The sequence below is a fragment of the Sardina pilchardus genome, chromosome 4, assembly GCF_963854185.1.
Source record: "Sardina pilchardus chromosome 4, fSarPil1.1, whole genome shotgun sequence".
Taxonomy (NCBI): domain Eukaryota; kingdom Metazoa; phylum Chordata; class Actinopteri; order Clupeiformes; family Clupeidae; genus Sardina; species Sardina pilchardus.
The window spans coordinates 2,409,951-2,432,205 of NC_084997.1; the positions used below are offsets into that span (position 1 = coordinate 2,409,951).

Sequence of the window (22,255 nt, forward strand, 5' to 3'; positions counted from 1 at the left end):
ACGCTGGGTTATTTGGCTGATAGGCGGACTGTTATCTTATTACATTATCTTCTTATCTCATCTTATCTTATCCATAACTAGCATACACTCAAGCTGGTTTCTCTTTTTTCTTCAGTGATCTGTAGTGATTGTTTGATAACAAGCAAACATCGTGGCAAACACTAGCTGGTACTTTTACTAGGTAGCGTTAGTCAAGCGCTAACGTTAGCAGTTATTAGATACGTACTAGTGATGCGCGGGTCGGCCCGTAACCCGCGGACCCCGCGGGTAACCCGCGGGTCGGGTTGGGGCGGGTAAAGAAATTATCACTTTATTTGCGGGGCGGGTTGGGGCGGGTTATTAAAAACAAAATTACATTTTAAAATCCATGTATGTTGCGTGCAATTCCCTATAGCCTATATTAAAGGAACCGTATGTAGGATTGTGGCCAAAACGAGTAGGCTAGCCCTCTGCAATTACTTTCAAAATACTGTTGCGCGGCGTATCGCCTCTCCCTCCCCTCTGAGTCGCGGTTGCCAGCTTGCTGCAGGATCCAACAGGAACAGCAACAGGCAGCTAGCTTTCAATGGCAAGTGCTAATGTTGTTTTCCTCAGCATATAATGACAGAGAAACGAACTCTGATAATGCATTAACGTCAGCAATGACTAGCCGTTATTATTTCCCAAACAATTCCTTAACCTACCTTTTCAATTCAATGAGCCACCTCCTCCATATGGCTCCACATAACGTTACTTTGCACAAACATGCATAACTTGTTTGTTCGACTGTCATAGGCTATTTGAAATGTCAATTTACACTAAGTAGCTTACAAGTAGGCTAAGTTAGCCAAACTGATGAATCTTTATCTGTCCAGGAGCAAATTAACAACACTGACTGTCTTCAAATTCTTCTCCGTTTTCAGCCGCCTCAATCTCCTATACAAATCCTTGTTTTATTTCGGACGTATTTCGTAGGCTATAATGTTTAGCCTAGATTACAAACGCTGCTTTGTAGGTTTTTGCTGTGTATTTCTAGATTTTTAAAATGTGTAGCCTATAATCTTGTTATAATGACCTGATTATCGTTCATATTCATAATCATAGCCTTTGTTGTTGCCAGTTTACAGGCGATGTTTCCAAGCACTTACAATGCCCAGTATGTAATAGTCGCGGGTGCGGGGCGGGGCGGGTTGTCAAAATAGATACAGTGGTGCGGGGCGGGCTGGGTCGGGCCAAATAATTTCATAAAAGCGGGACCCGCGGGTTGAAAAAATACCCGACCCGCGCATCACTAATACGTACCATCATAGTTGTGAATGTACGAGGAAATGTACATTTTAAATCCCTTGTCCCTCTTACTCTCTGGGGTGCAGGACAGGGCACCTACGATCCTGTGGACGTCGCTGACGCTCACTGCCGGTAAATCCATACATTGGGAAAGTGAAAAGTAATAAGAACTGCTAGCGGCGGCTGAAGTTGATCTGACTGCCAACCCCGAATGAAATCGAACGTTCGCGACGTGGTTAGTGACGGTTACGTGAAAAAAAAATAAAAATACATGAGAGTCTATCAGAGAACGCTTGGGCGATTTCCAACGTAACTGAAATCGCCCGAAAAGGGGTGGTACTTAGAAACAAGACTTCACCCTGATTGGATAATGATATCCACAGAGAGACAGAGGAGAGCAGCTCCAGTGAAGAAGGGTAGAGAGGGGAAAAACTTTTTTTTTGTTGTTCACATTTGGCAGTGCGCAGCCCAATCGCCCTTATGAACAAACCGCCCCTGATTGTAGGCCTAGATGTGCAAAACCAGCATTTGTGTGCATGCGTGCTTGCTGGTGAGGTGCCTACAAAAATTAGCATAACATCTGATTATTAAAGTATGGCTATAGGCTATAGGCTACTGGTAAGAGAAGAGCTGGTTTAAAATTCAAGTAACATGCGCTATTTGACCCCTCGAGATCGACTGTATTGCAGTCTGCCGACACAGCCAGGCGACGCTCCGAACCCATTCATTCGTTTTGGGCAACAATGAATGGGTTTGCCCTTACTGTAAATGGAGGCGCGGGGAGAGTGCGCGGCAGCTATTGTTATGTATGGAGCCGGCTTAACAATGTTTCGTGCGTTAGAGATTCCTGCAAATTGTTACAGGACAACCTAAACTGACTTCCCCAATGCTTCCCCGCAGTACATTTCATTTTAAAAGCCTATCAGGTAACACTTTACATTACGGCTCGCTAATAAGGTGGTAATTGTATGGTAATTTCTATGTAATTTCATGGTAACAATCCCTTGTTACCACTTGTTACAAGTAATTTCCATGCAGTTTCTAGTGCAATTACTCTGCAGTTTCTAGGTAATAGCAATGCAAACAGCATTAATTAAGGTGGTAATTTCTATGGTATTTTTATGTAATTTCATGGTAATAATATTTTGTAGCCCCTTATTTTTTTTTTTTGTAATTTCTATGCAATTTCCAGTGCAATTACTCTGCAGTTTCTAAGTAATAGTGATGCAAACAGCTTTCATTTTAAGTTTAATAAAATGGTAATGATTTAAAATGAATCTAGTTCTTGAAATGATAGTCCAGGATTTACTTATTGTTTTTGTTTAATTACCTGAAAAACAAGGAGGTAATTTCCAGGAAAATGCACAGCATCAGGGCCGTAAAATACATCACTTATTTCCACTCAGTTAGCCTACTTAGTTATTACCATCTCTGATCTGAAATAGGTTACCGTGTAGCCTACTGACATTCAACACACAACCATGTTGAGCACAACCTTAACTGTTCTGCAAAAAAACTAATTGTTTTCACACATTTAACATGTTCTGCAATAGCCTAATAAAACAACATAATCAAATTCTGGAACAGTAGGCTAAATATTTTATTTGCAGTGCACCCTAAACCTACCAAAACATTCATACAGGTACAGAGGTGACGTGTTTGTTACAGATGAAAATATTATAATATTTCGTTGACTTCTTTGGGTCAGAAGCTCCTCGGAATAACGAAGTCGTCCTTCTCAAAATTATGACAGCAGACACGGTAATCCATCACTTTAGCTTTTCGATTGAGGTGTCAATGTCCACATTCAAAACAATAAGCCACTGGAGACAGACCGTATCGCAATGACAGCTGATGAAAACATGCTGGATTGTAAACTTTTAATTTTTGTTTCGCTGCCGGGAAAGGAACAGACACGAACCACTCTGTCTTCCTTGTCCTCTTTATTCTGTCTGTAGCATATCTAAACCAGAGAAAAGACGGGCTCTGATCTCACTGTAATTTGAGCACCGGACTACCCGTAGTCTCTTCCGGCAATAGCTCCCGTGCGAGCGTGCTTCCGTGTGAGAACTCGCGTGACATTTCTGTGCTTCAGATAGAGTTGCAGTCTCGAACGATTTCTAAGTGTGTACAGACTATTCCAAAGTTTACAGACTGACTGGTGATTTGTTGTATGTGTAGAAACCTCGAGTTAGCTGCTGACGAGGTTTTGCGCTGTTTTGAGCAATGTTAGTGGTTTAATTTTGATAGCGTAGCCTATGGCTTTATGCCACTGTTAGCGATTTTGGGCTGTAGCTCATGCTAGCTCTGCAGGCTAGCCTACTGCGTGATCAACGAAAAATACTTCTTCCATGGCTTAGTTAAATTTTCGGCGGACTTATAGGCTACTTTAAATGTTGTATGTTAAATGTTAACTTTCTTTTTTTGCAGAACAAAGTAATAAAGGTCGTACTCAACATGTGTTTGTGTGTTGAATGTCAGTAGGCTACAAAATAGCCTATTTCAGATCAGAGATGGTAATAACTAGGGTTATTTGGACAAAGGCGTCTGCTAAATAACCATAACCATAACCATAACCATAACTAAATAATTGAGTGGAAATAGGTGATGATGTATTTTACGGCCCTGATGCTGTGTATTTTCCTGGTAATTACCTCCTTGTTTTTCAGGTAATTAAACAAAAACAACACTAAAAATGTCATAAGGATAAGGGTTTATGGGTTTATCAACACAGCTAGGTAATTAAATAGGAAGAGGCAATAGTGCATTTTACAGCTCTGATACCATATAGTTTCCACAAAATTACTTCACTTGTTCCATTTTAGTTACAGGCACATATTGTCTTCTTTACGAGCTTACTACGACAATGACTTGGTTTGTCTCTTTCTTAGTAGGCTAATAACTAAGTAATTGGGTGGAAATAAGTGATAATGTATTTTACGGCCCTGATGCTGTGTATTTTCCTGGAAATTACCTCCTTGTTTGTCATGTAATTAAACAAAAACAATAAGTAAAGTTTCAAATAATTACCATTTTATTATACTTAAAATGAAAGCTGTTTGCATCGCTATTACCTAAAAAGAGTTATTGCACTGGAAACTGCATGGAAATAACTTGTAATAAGTGGCTACAAAGGATTATTCATAAAATGATACCAAATACCATAGACATTGCCACCTTAATTAGCGCTGTTTGCATTGCTATTACCTAGAAACAGCAGAGTAATTGCACTAGAAACTGCATAGAAATTACTGGTGATAAGTGGTAACAAGTGGTAATAAGGGATTGTTACCATAAAATTACATAGAAATTACCATACAATTACCACCTTATTAGCGAGCCATAATGTAAAGTGTTACCGCATATCATATAGGATGAACAAAGTCTATGGACTTGCTATATTAATTCCAGTAGCCTAATAATTAGACGATGTGCCACATCCGATTTCGCAAGTGATGTAGGCTACATTTAAAAATCGACAGCCGTCTGTAAGATTAAGGCCAAAACGTATTTATCGTAGCCTAGGCTACTGTATTCACCCACACACTATCCACTTTCTCGAAAAGACTGAAAGAAGGCAGTAGACTAAAGATATGGACTGCGAGAGTATAGCCTAGCCTACAGCATCTTTCAGACACTCAAGGTGAGGAGGTGCTCCATATCAGTGTGCTGCATTATTGTGATGGGCTTTGTTTCAGGAAACATTCTTCAACACTCCGTGAAAGACCTCCGATGCACACTAGCTATAGTTATGGGGCCGTAACTCAGGATGATATAATTGAGCCTATAGAATGTCCCGCATAGGGCGTATACCCTGACTTGACGTTTCATAGCGCTCAATCTAGCTCACGTTCAGAATGATAAATTCGAAATGTTGCGTGGGAATGAGCATATGCTGTTGTGTGGCCGTGTCTTAAACGAGGGCCTTTTTTTAAACCGTGTTGCCTTTTTAGCGTGTGGCTTAATGCCTAGATGAAGATGTTGAAGTTGGTGCGTTAAAATAAAAAGTTTGGGAATCGCTGCCTTAGACTATAGGCTTTCACTATATTCTTTCACCCGGAGCAGTGGCATAGCCTTTGTGTTGAAGCATTTACTTTTGTACCACTTCATACCATTTATTTTTGTACCAACTTTCAGTCTCCATCGGATTCGGAGACGCACAAAGACGCTTAAAGATGGTATAGGCCTACAGACGGCCGATGTCGGCGCAGCAATTTAGGCCTACAGTACATAACACACTATCCATTGTAACAGCTTCATGAAGAGCAATTGTCTTGTACGATCATTCCCCCTCCCCCACACTCGTCTAACCAGTTCACTAACGACTGCCCCTCCCCTCTCTCTCGACAGACACTTGGTCTGACTGTGAGCCTGACACTAATTATGTAAATGTGAAAATGAATGTGAAAACCACAAATTCACATAGAAGTTAAAAAAAATATAACTCTTTTCAACAGACATTGTAAATATAAAAAAAAATCGCAAAACTGAAAACATCTTTCATCTTTTAATATTTTTTGAAGCGATTTATGCGTTTTATTGATGGGATCCGGAAAGGATGACGAAGTGGGATTCGAACCCTGGTCGCCGATTCTTAATCCATAGGGTTTAATATGACGTCGGTCCACCCTTTGCAGCTATAACAGCTTCAACTCTTCTGGGAAGGCTTCCCATAAAGTTTAGGAGTGTGTTAATGGGATTTTTTGAGCATTCTTCAAGAAGCGCATTTGTGAGGTCACACACTGATGTTGGGCGAGGAGACTGGCTCTCAAGGTTTGAACCTAGGTGTCTTATAAAAGAAACAAAAACTTGCTTAGACAGTGCTAAAGGGTAAAATATGATTTTTAAAGTTAAGCCAGCTACGTCGGGTATATTTTAAGTTGTCCACAGAGTAAGAGTGTCACAATTTATATTAAAACAGTACGGTAGCAAATCACACAACACAACACAAATAAGACAACACAACACAATAAGAAAAGACACGGCCCCAAAGTGCACAACACAACGGCAAATCACACAACACAAAAAGAGACAACACAACACAAAAAGAGAAAACACGGCCCCGAAGTGCACAACACAACAGCAAATCACACAACACAACACAAATAAGACAACACAATAAGAGAAAACACGGCCCCGAAGTGCACAACACAACGGCAAAGTGCACAGCACAACGGCAAATCACACAACACAACACAAAAAGAGACAACACAACGGAAGAGGTAGGTACCTTCGGGCCACATGAATCGTCGCTGATTGGACAAAAGAACTGGGACATATAATGTACAGCCTGCAGAAAATAGCATGCTGGGTCTTCACATGTCCGTAAGAACCCATAGTAATGGAATATCTACGTTGTTTTATTCATAGTATGTTTGGTAGATGTATAATCCAACTCATACAAAAGCAACAAGTTTGAAACAAATCATCTGACTGCGAATTGAAATCAGGAAGTAAAATAGCTTGTAGCTCTGTCACCGTTCTAGATACCTTCATATACCATATATGGTAATTTTCGTGAGATTCTTCTGGTTACCGTGGTAGCTACCCCACGTGTCTTTCTGCGACGAGATATTAATTCAAATAACCCATGTCAACATTATACCCTTAACATACTAAGAGTAAAGCATGCTTTAATGTCAGTTATTAGCTGTTGGCTAATTAGTTTGAATTGCATTGAGCTCAATGAGAATTAAATCAGCTAATTGGCTAACAGCTAATAACTGACATTAAAGCATGCTTTACTCTTAGTATGTTAAGGGTATAATGTTGACATGGGTTATTTGAATTCCAAAGGCCAAGGGGACTTTATCAGGGTGCATACTGTCCTGGATCCATGAAATAACTGGCCTTTAAAAATAAAAATAAAAATCCCCTATGGGAATTTAACATGGGCGTTCCAATACTTATGACCCCCTGTATTTTAAGGAAAACATTTATTTATTTACAATACATTATTCATTCACAAAGAAAATAAATGTCCTTAAAGGTTGAATAGTTACTCATTGTTTCATTTAAGGCATTAAGATACATTTCCAAAAGATGATTTTATATTTAACTTTAAGCATGCGTTCTAATACTTTTAGAGGGCACTGTATATGGCATGAGCACTGTAGCCTGTTGCGCCACAGCACCCCCCCCCCCCCACCCCCACCCCCACCCCCCTGATATCAACCTATGCTGCAATTTTGACTTTACCCATGTTAACAGAAAGTGAGTTATTTAAAGACCAATGTGCAGGTTGGATACCCCGATACAGCATAGTGTATACTAATGACCAAACAACTAGAATTTCAGAACCGGGGAAATATATAACAACGATATTTATAGATAACGTTGTGATCAAATAACTTACACATAATAGCCTTGACCGGAAGTGACGACTGAGTCCGGTGAAGTTCGAACTCAATTAGCTATGGATGTGGACAATGAAACCGACATAGATGATCATGTCTATGATGGCCCACTGCTGTCAAACTACATCTACAGCCACAATGACAGAACTGGGCGTGCGCTCTTATGTCCCTCGCCATGCGTCATATGACTTATTGCTAGCGGGAAAAAAATGCCTATTTTCGTCAAAATTCCTGTCTTAGAATTTGTGTAACATAGTTATTTTTACATATGTATTTTATAAGACCTCTTTAGACAAGATCATGTATTAATCTAGTTATGATTTCAACCTGCACATTGGTCTTTAAGTTTTTTTGTCTGACCCTTTCTATTTTCATCGCTATGGGCAGCTTTTGCCTCTTTTTGAATCCCTCACTCACAAGTGCATGCCTCTCTGTATCTCAGACCCATTCTCTCTCCCTTTCTGAGGGAACCTCATAAAAATGAATGGCCAGAATTGAAATGAGTCAAGAATGACAGTGTAATGCAAAGTAAAAGGTAAAGAAAAGGTCATGTGTACAATGTAAATGATTTTATTCGGGTTATATATGTGACTCTCCACGGCAAAACCAGTCGCTTGTCGCAACAGGCGTTTCCGAGAAAAATGACCATTTATGTTACTTGTGCTAAAATCCTGGATTTTCTTTTTAAAAAAACAGTGGGAGGTCTACACTGTACGGCCGTGAATACATTTCGCTGAAAAACTTACCTTTTCTAGTCTAAAAACGTGAGTTTCTTGAGGTAAGAAATTTAACTCCAGCAGAATGTTAGAGGCGTCTCGTTTTTGCATCCCTACTCAATGGCGACCACCACGCTATCCGCGTGCTGTGCCGTTGTAAATACAAGTAAGTACCGTAAATCTTGAAGTAGCTGCGACCGTACAAATCGTTCTTGAGTGTTGAGCCGACAGTCAACTTCAGAGGCAGATTTCTCCGTTTCTCTCTTGGCATGACAGGATGAACTCAACTCCTTTTGAATGTTTATATTTCAGTAATATGACGTTCAATTCATTAGATATAGGTATCGTTTTGAAGGTTGATTATGCTCTTTCGTGAAAACATAATAACTGTAATTTTGAAAGTTTGAACAATGTGCATGTTGTGCAATGTTGGTAAGGAGGCCAACAGATGATAACCCAACTTGAGGATGAGAGAAGGCACCACAATCCTGCAACTTATTCGCAATGTGTGTGTGCCAAGGGTACATGTTAACATAGAAAGTGTACTTTACAATGAAACACATAGTCACACAAATATTAGATGAAACGCAAAAACACAGTTATACAACATTCAGACAAATTTATTAGCACACAGGTATAAGAAGGGGTCAACACAGTCAGTTTCTTGCAGTTCATACATATTAAATGGGAATACAGTAGTTATTGATAATGGGAGTTAGGGATATTAGGTTTTATTGTAATGTGTAGAGGGATTTATAACTGTTTTGTGTTTATAAGTGGTGGCTATGAGCAAGGACGCTGCAGGAAGTTAAACCCCATTCCACTAAAGTGAAAGTACCACTACTGGTGCCTTTTGCTTTTTTAGCCACTGGAGAAAAGCAAAAACATTAATGCAACAGCAGTTAAAAGTGTTGTGGGTGTTAAATGTGTTTAGATATGGGTTTATGGTAAGGTAAAGGGTATGTGTGGTGGAATGTTCTAATGAGAAAACGTTGTATCCATCATGGTCATGCTGATGCATTTGTGTTAAAAGCAAACAAATAAACAAACATGTTAGACTTGTTACACCAGAAATAGAGGCTGATAATTCACATCATATCAACTCATGGGTTGACAGCGCAAAATGGATTGTCAAGCAAAACTGTATGGTGTATATTTTGTGCAGTGCAACATGAAGTCATTTATGAGATTTAATTGGAGACTGACTATGTCAGACCCAAGTTCTCATCTTCACAAAAATGCTTGGTTGGAATGTCATGTTAGTTAGTTATTTATTTATTCATACATAGTCAAAAGATACAATTACACTTTGTGTTCAGCAATGTTCTTTAGCTATGTAGGAATGGGTCCCCCATAATAAGCTATTTAAAGCTTTTGAGCAGGGGGCCCAAAGTTCATGATGAAAAATGAAAAATGTCCAATATGTAATGTGGTGCTGTGTAAGAATTTAAGCATCGCATGAGCTGACAGGCCAGGACATACAATTACATACAAAGAAGCACAAACATGGTCATACATGTAGACAATACTAACATACATACATCCAACATTCAAGCTCTCAAACAGTCATCCCAATTTCATCCAATTAGCAGGGATATGGTTATAGATAGTTGGACAGGAGATATCTTTTTAGATTTCTTTTAAAGACGGAGAAGGAGTGGAGCATCCTTAGGTCAGCATTGAGATTGTTCCAGATCTGTGGCCCCCTGCAGGCAACACTCATACCAGTACTGTGAAGACGGCGTTGTTTACCTGTTATAAGGTGTTTGTTCCTGGTATGGTGTTGATGCTGGGGGCGGCAGATAGGGAGCAGAGCAGACAGTCTAGGGTTTAGACCCTTAACAACTTCAAACATGACGCATGCATTATGAAAAACATTAAATTCAGGAAGTCTCAGTAAACCATAGTGATGGAAGAGTGGTCGGGTGGGAGTATTTGCAGCAGACCATGACATAGCGCGAATGACTTTCTTTTGTAGGCTCTCAAGTTTTTGTAGATAGCTAGGAAAAGTGTTGGACCAAATAATGTTACAATAGCTCAAATGAGGTTCAAAGAGAGTTTTATATATAGTAAGCAAAGCAGAAAATGGAAGAGAATGTCTGAGTTTGTAGAATAGACCAACGTATTTAGACAACTTTTTAGTCAGTTGGTCAATATGGCATTTGAAGTTTACAAATGCATCAATATAAACTCCCAAGAATTTAGTGGAGTTAACTCTCATTATCTCCTGACCATCAATATTAATGTGTAATAGCTCGGTGTTAATTTTCTTTCTATTTGAGCAAAATAATATATAATTGGTTTTACTTACATTAAGTGATAATTTATTACATTTAAACCAAGTGTTAACACTGACTAGCTCTGAGTTTACAGTATCTTGAAGAGTGAGTAGGTTTCTATGTGAGGTTAACAGATTTGTATCGTCAGCGAAGATCACACTGTGAAAAATGGTGGAAGAGTTAACAAAATCATTTATGTACAAAATAAATAGTGGCCCCAGGATTGACCCCTGGGGGACTCCATAGTGAATAGGCTTGCAAGGTGAGAAGCAGTTGTCTATAGAAACGTACTGTTGTCTTTCATATAGATAGCTTTCGAGCCAGTCAAGGGCAACCCCTCTGATTCCATAGTGATGTAGTTTACTCAAGAGTATCTTAAAATCAATCGTGTCAAAAGCCTTTGATAGATCAAGAAAAACACCAATGCCAAGCTTGCCTTCATCGATACAGTCGTTGATTTTTTCCAGAAGGTCAAGTATAGCCATGCATGTGGTACTCTTTTTCCTGAAGCCAAACTGTGATGGTGCTAAAATGTGAAATTTTTCCAGATAGCTGTTCAATCTGATATATACAACTTTTTCAAACACTTTAGAGAGATTTGGTAATAGTGATATTGGGCGGTAGTTGCTCATGATATTTTTCTCACCAGATTTAAAAATGGGTATGACCCTTGCAATTTTTGCCATTTTTGGCACTATCCCTGTTGAGAGAGAGAGATTAATGCAATGAGCAAGCGGCTCCAAGATCACATCAGCAATTTCTTTCAACATTTTACCACTAATTCCGTCAATGCCAGCTGTATTAGTACTCTTGAGGTCCATAATGATCTTAGATAGCTCAATGCTATCTGTTGGCTTCAAGAAAATGGAGTGAGGGTAGTTGCCAGTTAGATACTGTTGAAAAGACGCCCCCTGAGGTTGTCTGATGTTAGCAGCAAGGTTCTTTCCAATGGAGACAAAATAGTTGTTAAAGTTTGTAGGAAGGTCTTTTTCAACGTCAGAATCTGGAAGGACAGTGGGTTTATGACCCTTATTTAAGACTCCATTTAAAACTTTCCACATCCTCTTACAATCATTCTGTGATGAATTGAGAAGTTCGGAGTAGTGGTTACTCTTGCTCTTTCTAATTATGTGTGTTAGCTTATTTCTATATATAGAGTATTTATTTTTCTTAGCAGTACTAAGGTTTTTGAGATAGGACTTATAAAGGTTATTCTTATGTTTGATGGATTTTGCAATTCCTTTTGTTAGCCAGGGACTTTTAGCAGAGGTGTGGCATCTAGCCAATTTCTCAGGGATGGAGACCTTGACAGCGTCATTGATAAATTTAATCAGACTATCATAGGCAAAGTCGGGAGTATTACATTTGTAAATGGTCTCCCATGGCTTATATTAGTGACCAAATTTTCCTTTAGCAGCTGTAGTGTTGCCTCATTGATGATCTGCCTTTTCCTTCTTTGGGGATGTGGAACAGAATATTCTTTGTCTGGTCCATAGTATAAGGCTATTGGAAAGTGGTCACTAATATCTGACCGTATTACACCTGTTACTAGTTTAGTGTTTCGAATATTAGTGATAAAATTATCAATGATGGAGCTAGAGGTCTGTGTGACTCTAGTATATGTGTTGATAGTAGGGAAAAAGGATGAAGAATGTAGAGTATTATTATTATGAAATCGTTCTTTGCGGCATCATTCTTGGATATGTCAACATTGAAGTCGCCAAGAATGATGCAGTCTTTGTTGGACTTATTTAATTTATGTAAGAGGTCATCCAGTTTACCTAGGAAGTTGTTTAAGATTGAATCAGGTGGGCGATGTAATAACCAGAACACAGTAACATTCTTTACTAGTTAAGTTTAACTTACATCGGCATATACTGTACACAGACAAACACACACACACACACACACACACACACATTCAATACAGCTACAGCTTCGCTTCAGATTCAATGATCTGAAGCGAAGATATTCATGTAAGCCTTACATGTGCACGATCAATCAGAGCAGCATCTTTGTTGTATACAAATTCAACCCAAGCACTCTTTGGTGACATGGATGATTACGTTACTGTTGATCATATGCCCATCATCGTATAATGCCTGCCGTTTTTGACAGTTTGATTGGTCAGAACAGCTCTGGTTCGAGGACAGTAGCGCCGCAACGGAGCAATGCCAGACCTAACTTCCCGACCTCAAATGTTGTGGCAAGGGCTAAGTTCAACTGGCACCCAGGCTAGCATGCATAAAGACTTATTTTCATATACAGTATAAACATGATATGTCAGTATACTGTTGCAATACAAAAGTTACTTGTTTAATGTAAGTGTAAGTGTTGTTAGTTTAAGTAAACTAGGAAAGTTCCATGGTATTAGCTATAAGTTAAAAATGTTACCCTGTTCACCTATTGTGTCTTGCCTTATTTCAATGTTATACAGTGGATTCATATTCAGAAGACATTGAACCCTCAAAATACTGCTGCATTTGACTGCTGCTGTATGTGTGTGACTGTCTCAGGCGGGTGGAGTGCTGGCCCGTTGGCAGCACCGGGTATCTCGGAGCCGCCTTTGCTGGAGAATGCTCTCTGTCTGCTGGGCAGGTGCCCACCATACTACCCCTACTCTGGGTGCCAGTGGATCGGAGGAAGGTTTGGTGACGCTTCGGGTCAGCAAGCAGTGGCCTCGACTGTTGCCATGAACCACTCACCTCCCACCCCACATGCCTCTCAATCCCATGAATAATAACAGTCTGCATTTTTCTCATCTGCCTCTCTTTCTGGCTGTCTACTGTCCTGGGGTCCGTTTCTATAAGCGTTAGCTGCGTTGTTGCTAAACCACCGTGGACGCAACTTTTGCTCAAACAACTACATTGTAACTCCTGTTTCTAGAAAGCAGTGTACCTGTGTTGCAATTCGCCACTTCTGGCGTTCAAACACCATAGTTCCAATAACGTTGTTGATGATGCAAGGATACATATCATTGGTGGAAACGGTTGCAACGTGTAGCTAATAGCCTATGGCTGTCTTGACATTTTTCTTTTTAACACCAAAAGTGATTGATGCTGGTATTGCCATTGTCATCAGCAAAACGTAAACCTATTGTGAACAAATAAAACAGTTTACTTAAGCCGACCAATATTTGTCATTATTTATGTCAATTTAATAAAAAATCAAATGTCAAAAATGCAAACCTACAGAAATGTAAAGTTATCGCTCTCATTATCTGTTTGTCTGGTGGATCAAGGATAATGTGGTGGCTTTGCACGTGTGACCAGTGTTAGCAGCCCACCCCTCCTGACATGTCACTTTTGTGTATGCTAAGAGTAGAGACACAACAATAGGCAACAATAGGCTTAATTTGACCCTAAATGTTTATGTATGTAAGCGCTTATTATACGGCTACTTGCCAAAAGGAGAAAATAAACTTAACTCAATGTGTCTTTAGCAATGACTTGGCTACCATTTCGTGGCTTGCGCTACAACTAGCGGAGTGAACCCGTTGCCATTGGCAGCGGTCATTATACCTTCGGAGCGGTGATTATGTAAGGGATAATCAACGACGCGCCGTGCGTTTATAGGAAAATAATGCACGTTCGAAGTGGTAATAAGGACCCGACGCCGCAGGCGGAGGGGACTTTACACTTCGATAAGTGCATTATTTTCCTATAAACGCACAGGGCGCGGAGTTGATTATCCCGCTTATACCACTGCTACTATCATTTTCGTTTATATTGCCGCCGTCTTAGATACAACATTGCTGTTTTTACCGTTACATTCACATTGGCGAATTAATATTCAAGTGTAATAAGCCCAAAAGAAGGGAACTACTTCATAGCCGTGCGGTATATAGAAAAATAATGCACGTTCCAAATAGCGCATCACAATAGGAAATTTGACCAAGCAGTGGTATAAGTAAGGGATAACGGCCGACGAGGTGACCGGTTCGATGGAAATAATGGCTAGGTGGAGGTCTAGAACTCCGGCGACGTGCGAAGCACGGAGACGGAGTTACCTCCGCCGTGCCATTATTTCCATCGAACCGGTCGACCTCGAAGGCCGTTATCCCGCTTATCTCCCGTTTGTATTCATAACCTGTATATTTAGAACATAGTTCTATTCCACCGTTGCGTCCGTTAACATCGCTAAAACTGTCTTGACTGTGGGACTACTTTCCGCCACACATCAACTTTCTACTTTCAGGACAAAACTGCCGTTACTAGTTCTAAAATGGATGGTTGCTATGGCCAAAGGCCAGTCGTTAGTTCTAAATGGCTGGTTGCTACGGCCAAAAGCCAGTCGTTAGTTCTATCTCTCCCGTTGTCAAGCGGGCATATCCCAGGATTCTGATTAACTTTAACTTTGAAAGATCGCTATTTTTATAGCCTACATGGCATCCAACTAGCTACAATCCACCTCTGTCATATGCTACAATGTTACTATGGTTCTGCACGTCTGTATTTCAGCTTGGATGCAACTTGACAGTTCATTTAAACTTCGCAACGAGTTTGGCGAATTAATATTCAAGTGTGATACGGGAACTACTTCAAAGGTAGCAGGTTATACGAAGTTAATGGCCACCCCAGCAGCCAATCAGAGAAGAGAATTCCATTGTTGAGGGAGATAAGTAAGGGATAACGGCCGACGAGGTGACCGGTTCGATGGAAATAATGGCTAGGTGGAGGTCTAGAACTCCGGCGACGTGCGAAGCACGGAGACGGAGTTACCTCCGCCATGCCATTATTTCCATCGAACCGGTCGACCTCGAAGGCCGTTATCCCGCTTATCTCCCGTTTGTATTCATAACCTGTATATTTAGAACATAGTTTTATTCCACCGTTGCGTCCGTTAACATCGCTAAAACTGTCTTGACTGTGGGACTACTTTCCGCCACATATCAACTTTCTACTTGCAGGACAAAACTGCCGTTACTAGTTCTAAATGGATGGTTGCTATGGCCAAAAGCCAGTCGTTAGTTCTAAATGGCTGGTTGCTACGGCCAAAAGCCAGTCGTTAGTTCTATCTCTGCCGTTGTCAAGCGGGCATTTCCCAGGATTCTGATTAACTTTAACTTTGAAAGATCGCTACTTTTATAGCCTACATGGCACCCAACTAGCTACAATCCACCTCCGTCATATGCTACAATGTTTCTATGGTTCTGCACGTCTGTATTTCAGCTTGGATGCAACGTGACAGTTCATTTAAACTTCGCCACGAGTTTGGCGAATTAATATTCAAGTGTGCTACGGGAACTACTTCAAAGGTAGCAGGTTATACGAAGTTAATGGCCACCCCATCAGCCAATCAGAGAAGAGAATTCCATTGTTGAGGGAGATAAACAGATTTAATGACCGGTAGAACGTTGGGAAATCCCATTCAAGTGAATGGAGTGTTCTGCTTGCATTGTGAAGGGCCGTATAATAAATGTATACATCGAGAGACCATTAGGAATATGCCATTAGTTAAAAAAATAATGATTTCAAATAAAGTTGCACAGATTTGCTTGGTATTTCCTCGTAGCACATTAGATCAACTGCGTGTAGTCAGAAGCAAGAGGGCAATATAGTCTCGGGATAACCTCAGGATCACATCCGTCATTTTTCGCTAAGAAGTCCCTTGCTCTAACCACTACACCATTTGTCAGTTTACTACTTTTAATAGTCTGTGAATACCATAACAGTAGTCTAAAACAAATAAAGGTCAATTTAGGATCTTATCCTTTAAAACTGACGACATCACCAACTGCAACTACCAAGGAACGGCACAAGTGTGACTGCTCAGGGGCTGTAGTTCCAACCACCGAACTTTCTGACCATGTTTGCGATTGAGAGTTCGAGAGTTCCTTTCTAGAAACACCAAATCCAAGAATGATGGTTCTAACTACAAAGATTGCAACGGAGGTTAGCCAACTGCCCTTTCTAGAAACGCACCCCTGATTGTTTCTTGGGTGGAGTGGTGGGCAAGAGCTGCATCAGAAAAGAGCAGTAGGATTGTGTAATGTCTCATCATTTCATCTGGGTTGTAAAGCTTCTTTAGATAACAGGTCCATGTACCTCTACTATTGTTGGCCACCTGAAGGATGGCTGAGGACTGATTGCATTTGGTTGACTGCAACCAATTTCAAATTGAGCCTCCCAGCCTATCTAGCCTATCCATGACTAAGTTACTCTGACAATAGCAAAGTAACCAATGGATTTTATTTATGCTGTTCTTCCTGTTCATTATTCGTGCATCATCTTATTCACATCACCTGTCTTTTGCCCTATACTTGTTGCTGAGAAAGAGAGAGAGAGAGAGAGTTACAGATTTAGAATAGCAAGATTGTTACAGATCTAGAGGATGGTCATTACACTGTATACAGTACATGCTGTAATCATAATCAGAAGAACATCATTAAGATCAGAGTTTAAAGTAAAGTTATCAATGGTCACTAACCAAAATAGATATAGAGTATTAAACAAAACAGCCCATATAATCCAAAGACACATTTGATTTAGAATAGACCTACTATAGTATGCTCATGTGTAGTGTGGGGTGTAGTATAATACTTCTCATTCTCAATGGCGTATCTAATATATTAAAAGTTAAAAGTTAAAGCACCCTCTTGGAAGTAGGAGGTGGAGTAAATGCCCTTTAGAGCTCTGACTTTGAATCCCCACTTCATGCTGCTTCTGACACACTTTGAATCATTTTCAGCATGACATTACTCAGCAGTAGAAGACCTAAAATTCATAAACATGCATGTGTTCATTTGTAGTTGAGTTCATAGATATACAAGAGATAAAGTCATTGTATAATTGCAGTTTAATACTATTTGCCTTGGCTTGTAAATGGCTGTACCTTATGGATTTCCCCCCCTGAAAGTTAAAGGTGAAATGTAATTAAAAAGCAAATTGAATTTAAACAGCATTACAGCTGGAATAGCCATTATTGACTACATTTTCCCTCTTCTTTTCACAGTCTCTCATTTTTGATGAAGTGGATCTCTCCGATGCCAGTGTTGCTGAATCAAGTACAAAGAATGTTAACAACAGTTTCACGGTAGGGAACAATTTTGATTCATTATATCCACATAGCTTGTGCCCTTCACATGCAGCCCTATGTTTCACATAGTACAGACCTCAGCAAAATACTCAGAGAGCCCTAATTTAAATGACATGCAAAGTCATTAAATGCATGAAGTGTCTTGTGCATGAACTAAAGCTATTGTGTGATGTGTAGGAGCACTGAACAGAACAACCAGTGTTGCCAGGCATCTTAGTAATGGTATTCAATTCCAAAACAGATTTTGCCTTGTTACAAAATAAGCTTAAAATGTAGATGTTGCACTTTGCCAGGAATAGGATTTGCTAGGAAAAGGATTGGTATAAATGTCAAACAACTATGTGATTAATCTTACATTTGACACCTGGCTGCTATCATGTCACAGGTGTCCTGTAATCGGTGCACAATTATTTGATAGAGGCACATGAAAAGAATGTAACTTCTACAGTAGCATGCATTGCCATTAATCTCATTCAATGGCTTGAGCTGATTTTCACTTTGTCAGGATGTGATATCTTTTAGACAACTGTGTGTGCTTGCATGCATGAACCTAATTTGTGTGACCACAATTAAACCAGTTGTCAGCAGAGCTAAAGAAAGCCTACAAAGCCTACAAAGCATGCATGTGGGCATGTCTTCTTGAAATTACTACATATTCCCCAGACATAGCTATAATAAAGACAGGGAAAAGAATGCAAAGAGGTTACAGTCATTTCCTGTGTATTAGCTGCATTGTGTATAAACGGCAGGACAGTGTTTCATGCAAGTAAAAAAAAAAGCATACCATATTATTAACCCCCATATATTAACCTCATAACTGAAGAAATGTGCAAAATCAATGTATAATTAAGCAATATAGCACGAGTGAGAGTGGGGTTGGTAATGGATATTCCCATGGGTTGTCGGGGTTGTCGACCAGTTGGGTTGTCGGCCGTAGCGCAGGCAACAACTGCCGTTACTAGATCTAGTTGTCACAGGCAACAACTGCCGTTACTAGATCTAGTTGCCACAGGCAACAACTGCCGTTGCTAGTTCTAAATGGATGGTTGCTATGGCCAAAGGCCAGTCGTTAGTTCTATCTGTCCCATTGTCAAGCAAGCATATCCCATGTCCTAACAGGATCTGAGCGAGCGACTGCCCTTCTATTGTCTCATATTTAATTTTCAAAATAAGCAAAGTGTGTGACAAAAAAAAACAAAAAGAAAACGGGTGTCGCGCTGCTCACGTCGCTTGCAGTCATCGCGTCTGGTTAGGACATGGTTTTAGCTTTGAAACATCTTACATGCCATCCAACTAGATAAAATCCACTTCCGTCATATGCTACTGTATGCTCTGAGCATTGTATTGCAGCTTGGATACAATGTGACAGTTCGTTTAAACTGCACAACTTCACATTGTATCGCGGAGTGATTTTATTATTAGCTGTACAAAATCTGAGTTGAAATGTCCAGGGATATTTTAACTCATGGAACGTCTCTCGGACAATCAGAAACAAATAAATATTTCCATCGAACCCAATTGTTGGATAAACCTTGATATAGTTGGGAAATTAGGGGAAACTCCTATTCCCTCAGGGCCCCCTGTTTCCATCTGAAGATTGCATAATTGCGAGGCCAGTCCCATCACTGACACTAAGTCCTACCCAATCCCAATTCACTGTTTATGAAATGCTGACATCTGTATGGAGTTTCAGTCCTTTCTCATCAGCCTTTGACACTATCTCACACCTTCCTGCTAGTGCTGTGCGATACTACGGTATATATCGTTGTACGACAGAAAAATGTCTATCGTACGATACAGTCCTCTACCGTTTATATCGTAATTTTAACGTGTGTGGCTGTGACTGCTCAGACAATTTAACTGCAGGTGCGTTGCCGCTTCTCGCAGCGGGCAACGTAAATTTAATTTACTGACTCGGGATGGGTGGCCAGGCAAATGAACGCAGGCAGCTAATAGTAAACAAATTAAACTTTTTTGACGTTGGCATAAAGACTAGTGTGGTACGGTGCACCGATACAACAAAAGTATTGCAATACCCTGAAATTAAAAATGTCACAACAACACCTAATGTTAGCCTACTTTACAATACGTTTAAGAATGACTGTGTTCTTCTGAAGAAGCGGTGCGCGCAAGGCAGGTCTCCCCTAAAAGCTAGCCTGTGGCTGTGCGTCTTTCCCCCCCTCACACACACTGGTATGCGCAGCAGTGCCATTAACAGCGAGACATTGCTGCTAGTTTAAGTGATGCTATTGTAACACACAAGTATAGGCTAATATCAAGTTGATTTGCTCACTTGCATCTCTCAAATGTGTGTTGCTAACCAATCTAGGCTATGGCATTTAGATCATTTAGGCTTACTATTGGGTTTAACGTCATTATTTTCATTCACGTATTTCTTAAAGCGACAGGCACTTAATTACACCTACTGTACACAACCACAACTGTTAAAAAAAAAAATGTTCAGAAATTATAAGAAAAAATTGCATTCATGTGTGGATGTAAATATATAATTTTAAGTAGAAATTCTATATTGGGATATATATCGTTATCGTGGTATAGAATTGCCTATATCGGGATATAACTTTTTGTCCATATCGCACAGCACTACTTCCTGCTCAAGTGCCTCTCTGAATTCATCATAGTACAGCAGTAGGAATGGATAACGTTAGGATTTTATCAATACCGTTATTGACGCCGATACTGTGTGTCGATATCAGTTCTTATTGATACTCTATATCGATGCTTCTCCATAAAAATGAAGGAGGACTACTTTTGTTTAAAAGTGAGGACAAAGGGGTAAAAATGAGGATGCACCCTAATAAAGACTACTTGCATTATCTGCTACAATATAAAGTTAGTATGTACTGTATACAGTCTGTACAGTAATGGTCAAAAGTGTTGGCACATATGCTAAAGTTGTCTAAAAAGAGGAATATAAAATCATCTTTTGGAAATTGATCTTAATGCCTTAAGTAAAAAATTAGGAAATATCCAACCATTAAGGACACCAATTGTCTTTGTGAATGAATAATGCTTCATAAATAAGTAAATGTTCTTCTTTAAAATACAGGGGTGATGGGTATTGATACCCCTATGTTAAATTCCCGTAGAGGCAGGCAGATTTTTTTTTTTTTTTAAAGGCCCGCTGTTTCATGGATCCAGTATACTATGCATCCTGATAAAGTTCCCTTGTTTTTTGGAATTAAAATAGTCCCACATAATCACATACCCTTCGCCATACCTAGAGATTGGCATGGTGCTTTTCTTTTCAGTTAGCCTCTTAGCCTGTTTAATGTTTCGCAGTGAAATTCAAATTCTGTTGTGTTAAATTAGGCACACATGGTTGTGAGGTATCTGAAAAAGTACTTCCGGGATTTCGAAAATCCCTGATAAAAGATGACAGAAGCTGTATTTCGCTGCTAAACTTGCTATAGAAGATCGTTGAAGACCAGTAACCACTCGGTGAGCTGCACATTTTTAAAAACGAACGTTTAGGGGTGTTTTAAGGACAGAATAGTCCATGCACAAAGCGAGCAATGTTAAAGCCATACAGAGCTCCATTCTAAAGCTGCCAAATTCCACAAACTTTCGGTGTCAAACACTCGTTTTCATGCTAGGCAATTATACAGAAAACAGGCTTAAAGTGTAAAATAACTAACTATTCCTTTAAAAGGTTGTTGTTTGAGCGAAAGATACTTTAGCAATGACAACAGAGAACTGATCCCTGGAGTGCTGTGCTTCTCATGCACTAGGCATGCTCACCAATCAGGAGTTGCACAATTCGCCCTTTTCATGCTAACGTCAGACACTTTCCGCTTTGAAGCTTTGCTGGGTATCAGTTCATCCGGCGTAAGCAAAAGCTATGGTGATACGGTTACAGTTCTTGAGGTAAGATTAATATTTCACATGTATTTATCTTCATTTTCCTTGTTATTGTTGGCGATCATTGCCGTCACGTAGCTGCCTTGATTTGAGAGTAAAGTCAGTAGCCTAATCCTTAATATATAGCAGCAACCTCAGCTAGCTTCACCGAAGATCAAGTTGGTTTGATATTGGATATTCAACAGAGATTCAAAATAAGGAACGGTCTTTCATTGGGTATCAGAATATCCAATATCAAACCAACTTGATCTTCGGTGCTAACATGTTAGCTAGCTGAAGTTGCTGCTATGTATAGCAGGGGTCTCCTAACGTTAGGACTAACGTTATGTTCAGTTATCGTTTGCAATCATTGCTCTCGTAGCTGCCTTGATTTGAGAGTAAAGTTAAATGATGTTATGACTGCATATTACTGCTACCGGACGAACTGATACCCAGCTGCTGACATCACGTGAAAATGGCTAATTTGAGACATTTTGAATAGAGCTTGACAGTCCCGCCCATACCACAGCCTTGTCCGAATGTAAGAATCCAATACAATTTCTCCATTGACAACTGGAGAATAAGCCATAAAATCGTAACCGTCCATGGTAGACTTAAAACCAGCTACGGTGTGACTAAGCGATTATACACTGATTCGGCGAAATACCGGAAGTAGAGCAGTCGCCCTGTCTGGGTGTGCGTGAGGCAACGAGGATTTGAATTAGAATGTATTCCTATG

At 39.9% G+C, this 22,255-nt stretch overlaps 1 protein-coding gene across 2 annotated transcripts in view; it reads left to right on the forward strand.

Moving 5' to 3' along the window:
* Positions 1–22,255, forward strand: part of dgkh (diacylglycerol kinase, eta) — a 259,266-nt gene that overhangs the window by 66,729 nt on the left and 170,282 nt on the right. For both annotated transcript variants that reach the window (XM_062533724.1, XM_062533723.1), the window contains exon 4: positions 17,572–17,652. In XM_062533724.1, the coding sequence (XP_062389708.1) occupies positions 17,572–17,652 (81 nt within the window). The remainder of the gene's footprint in view (positions 1–17,571; positions 17,653–22,255) is intronic.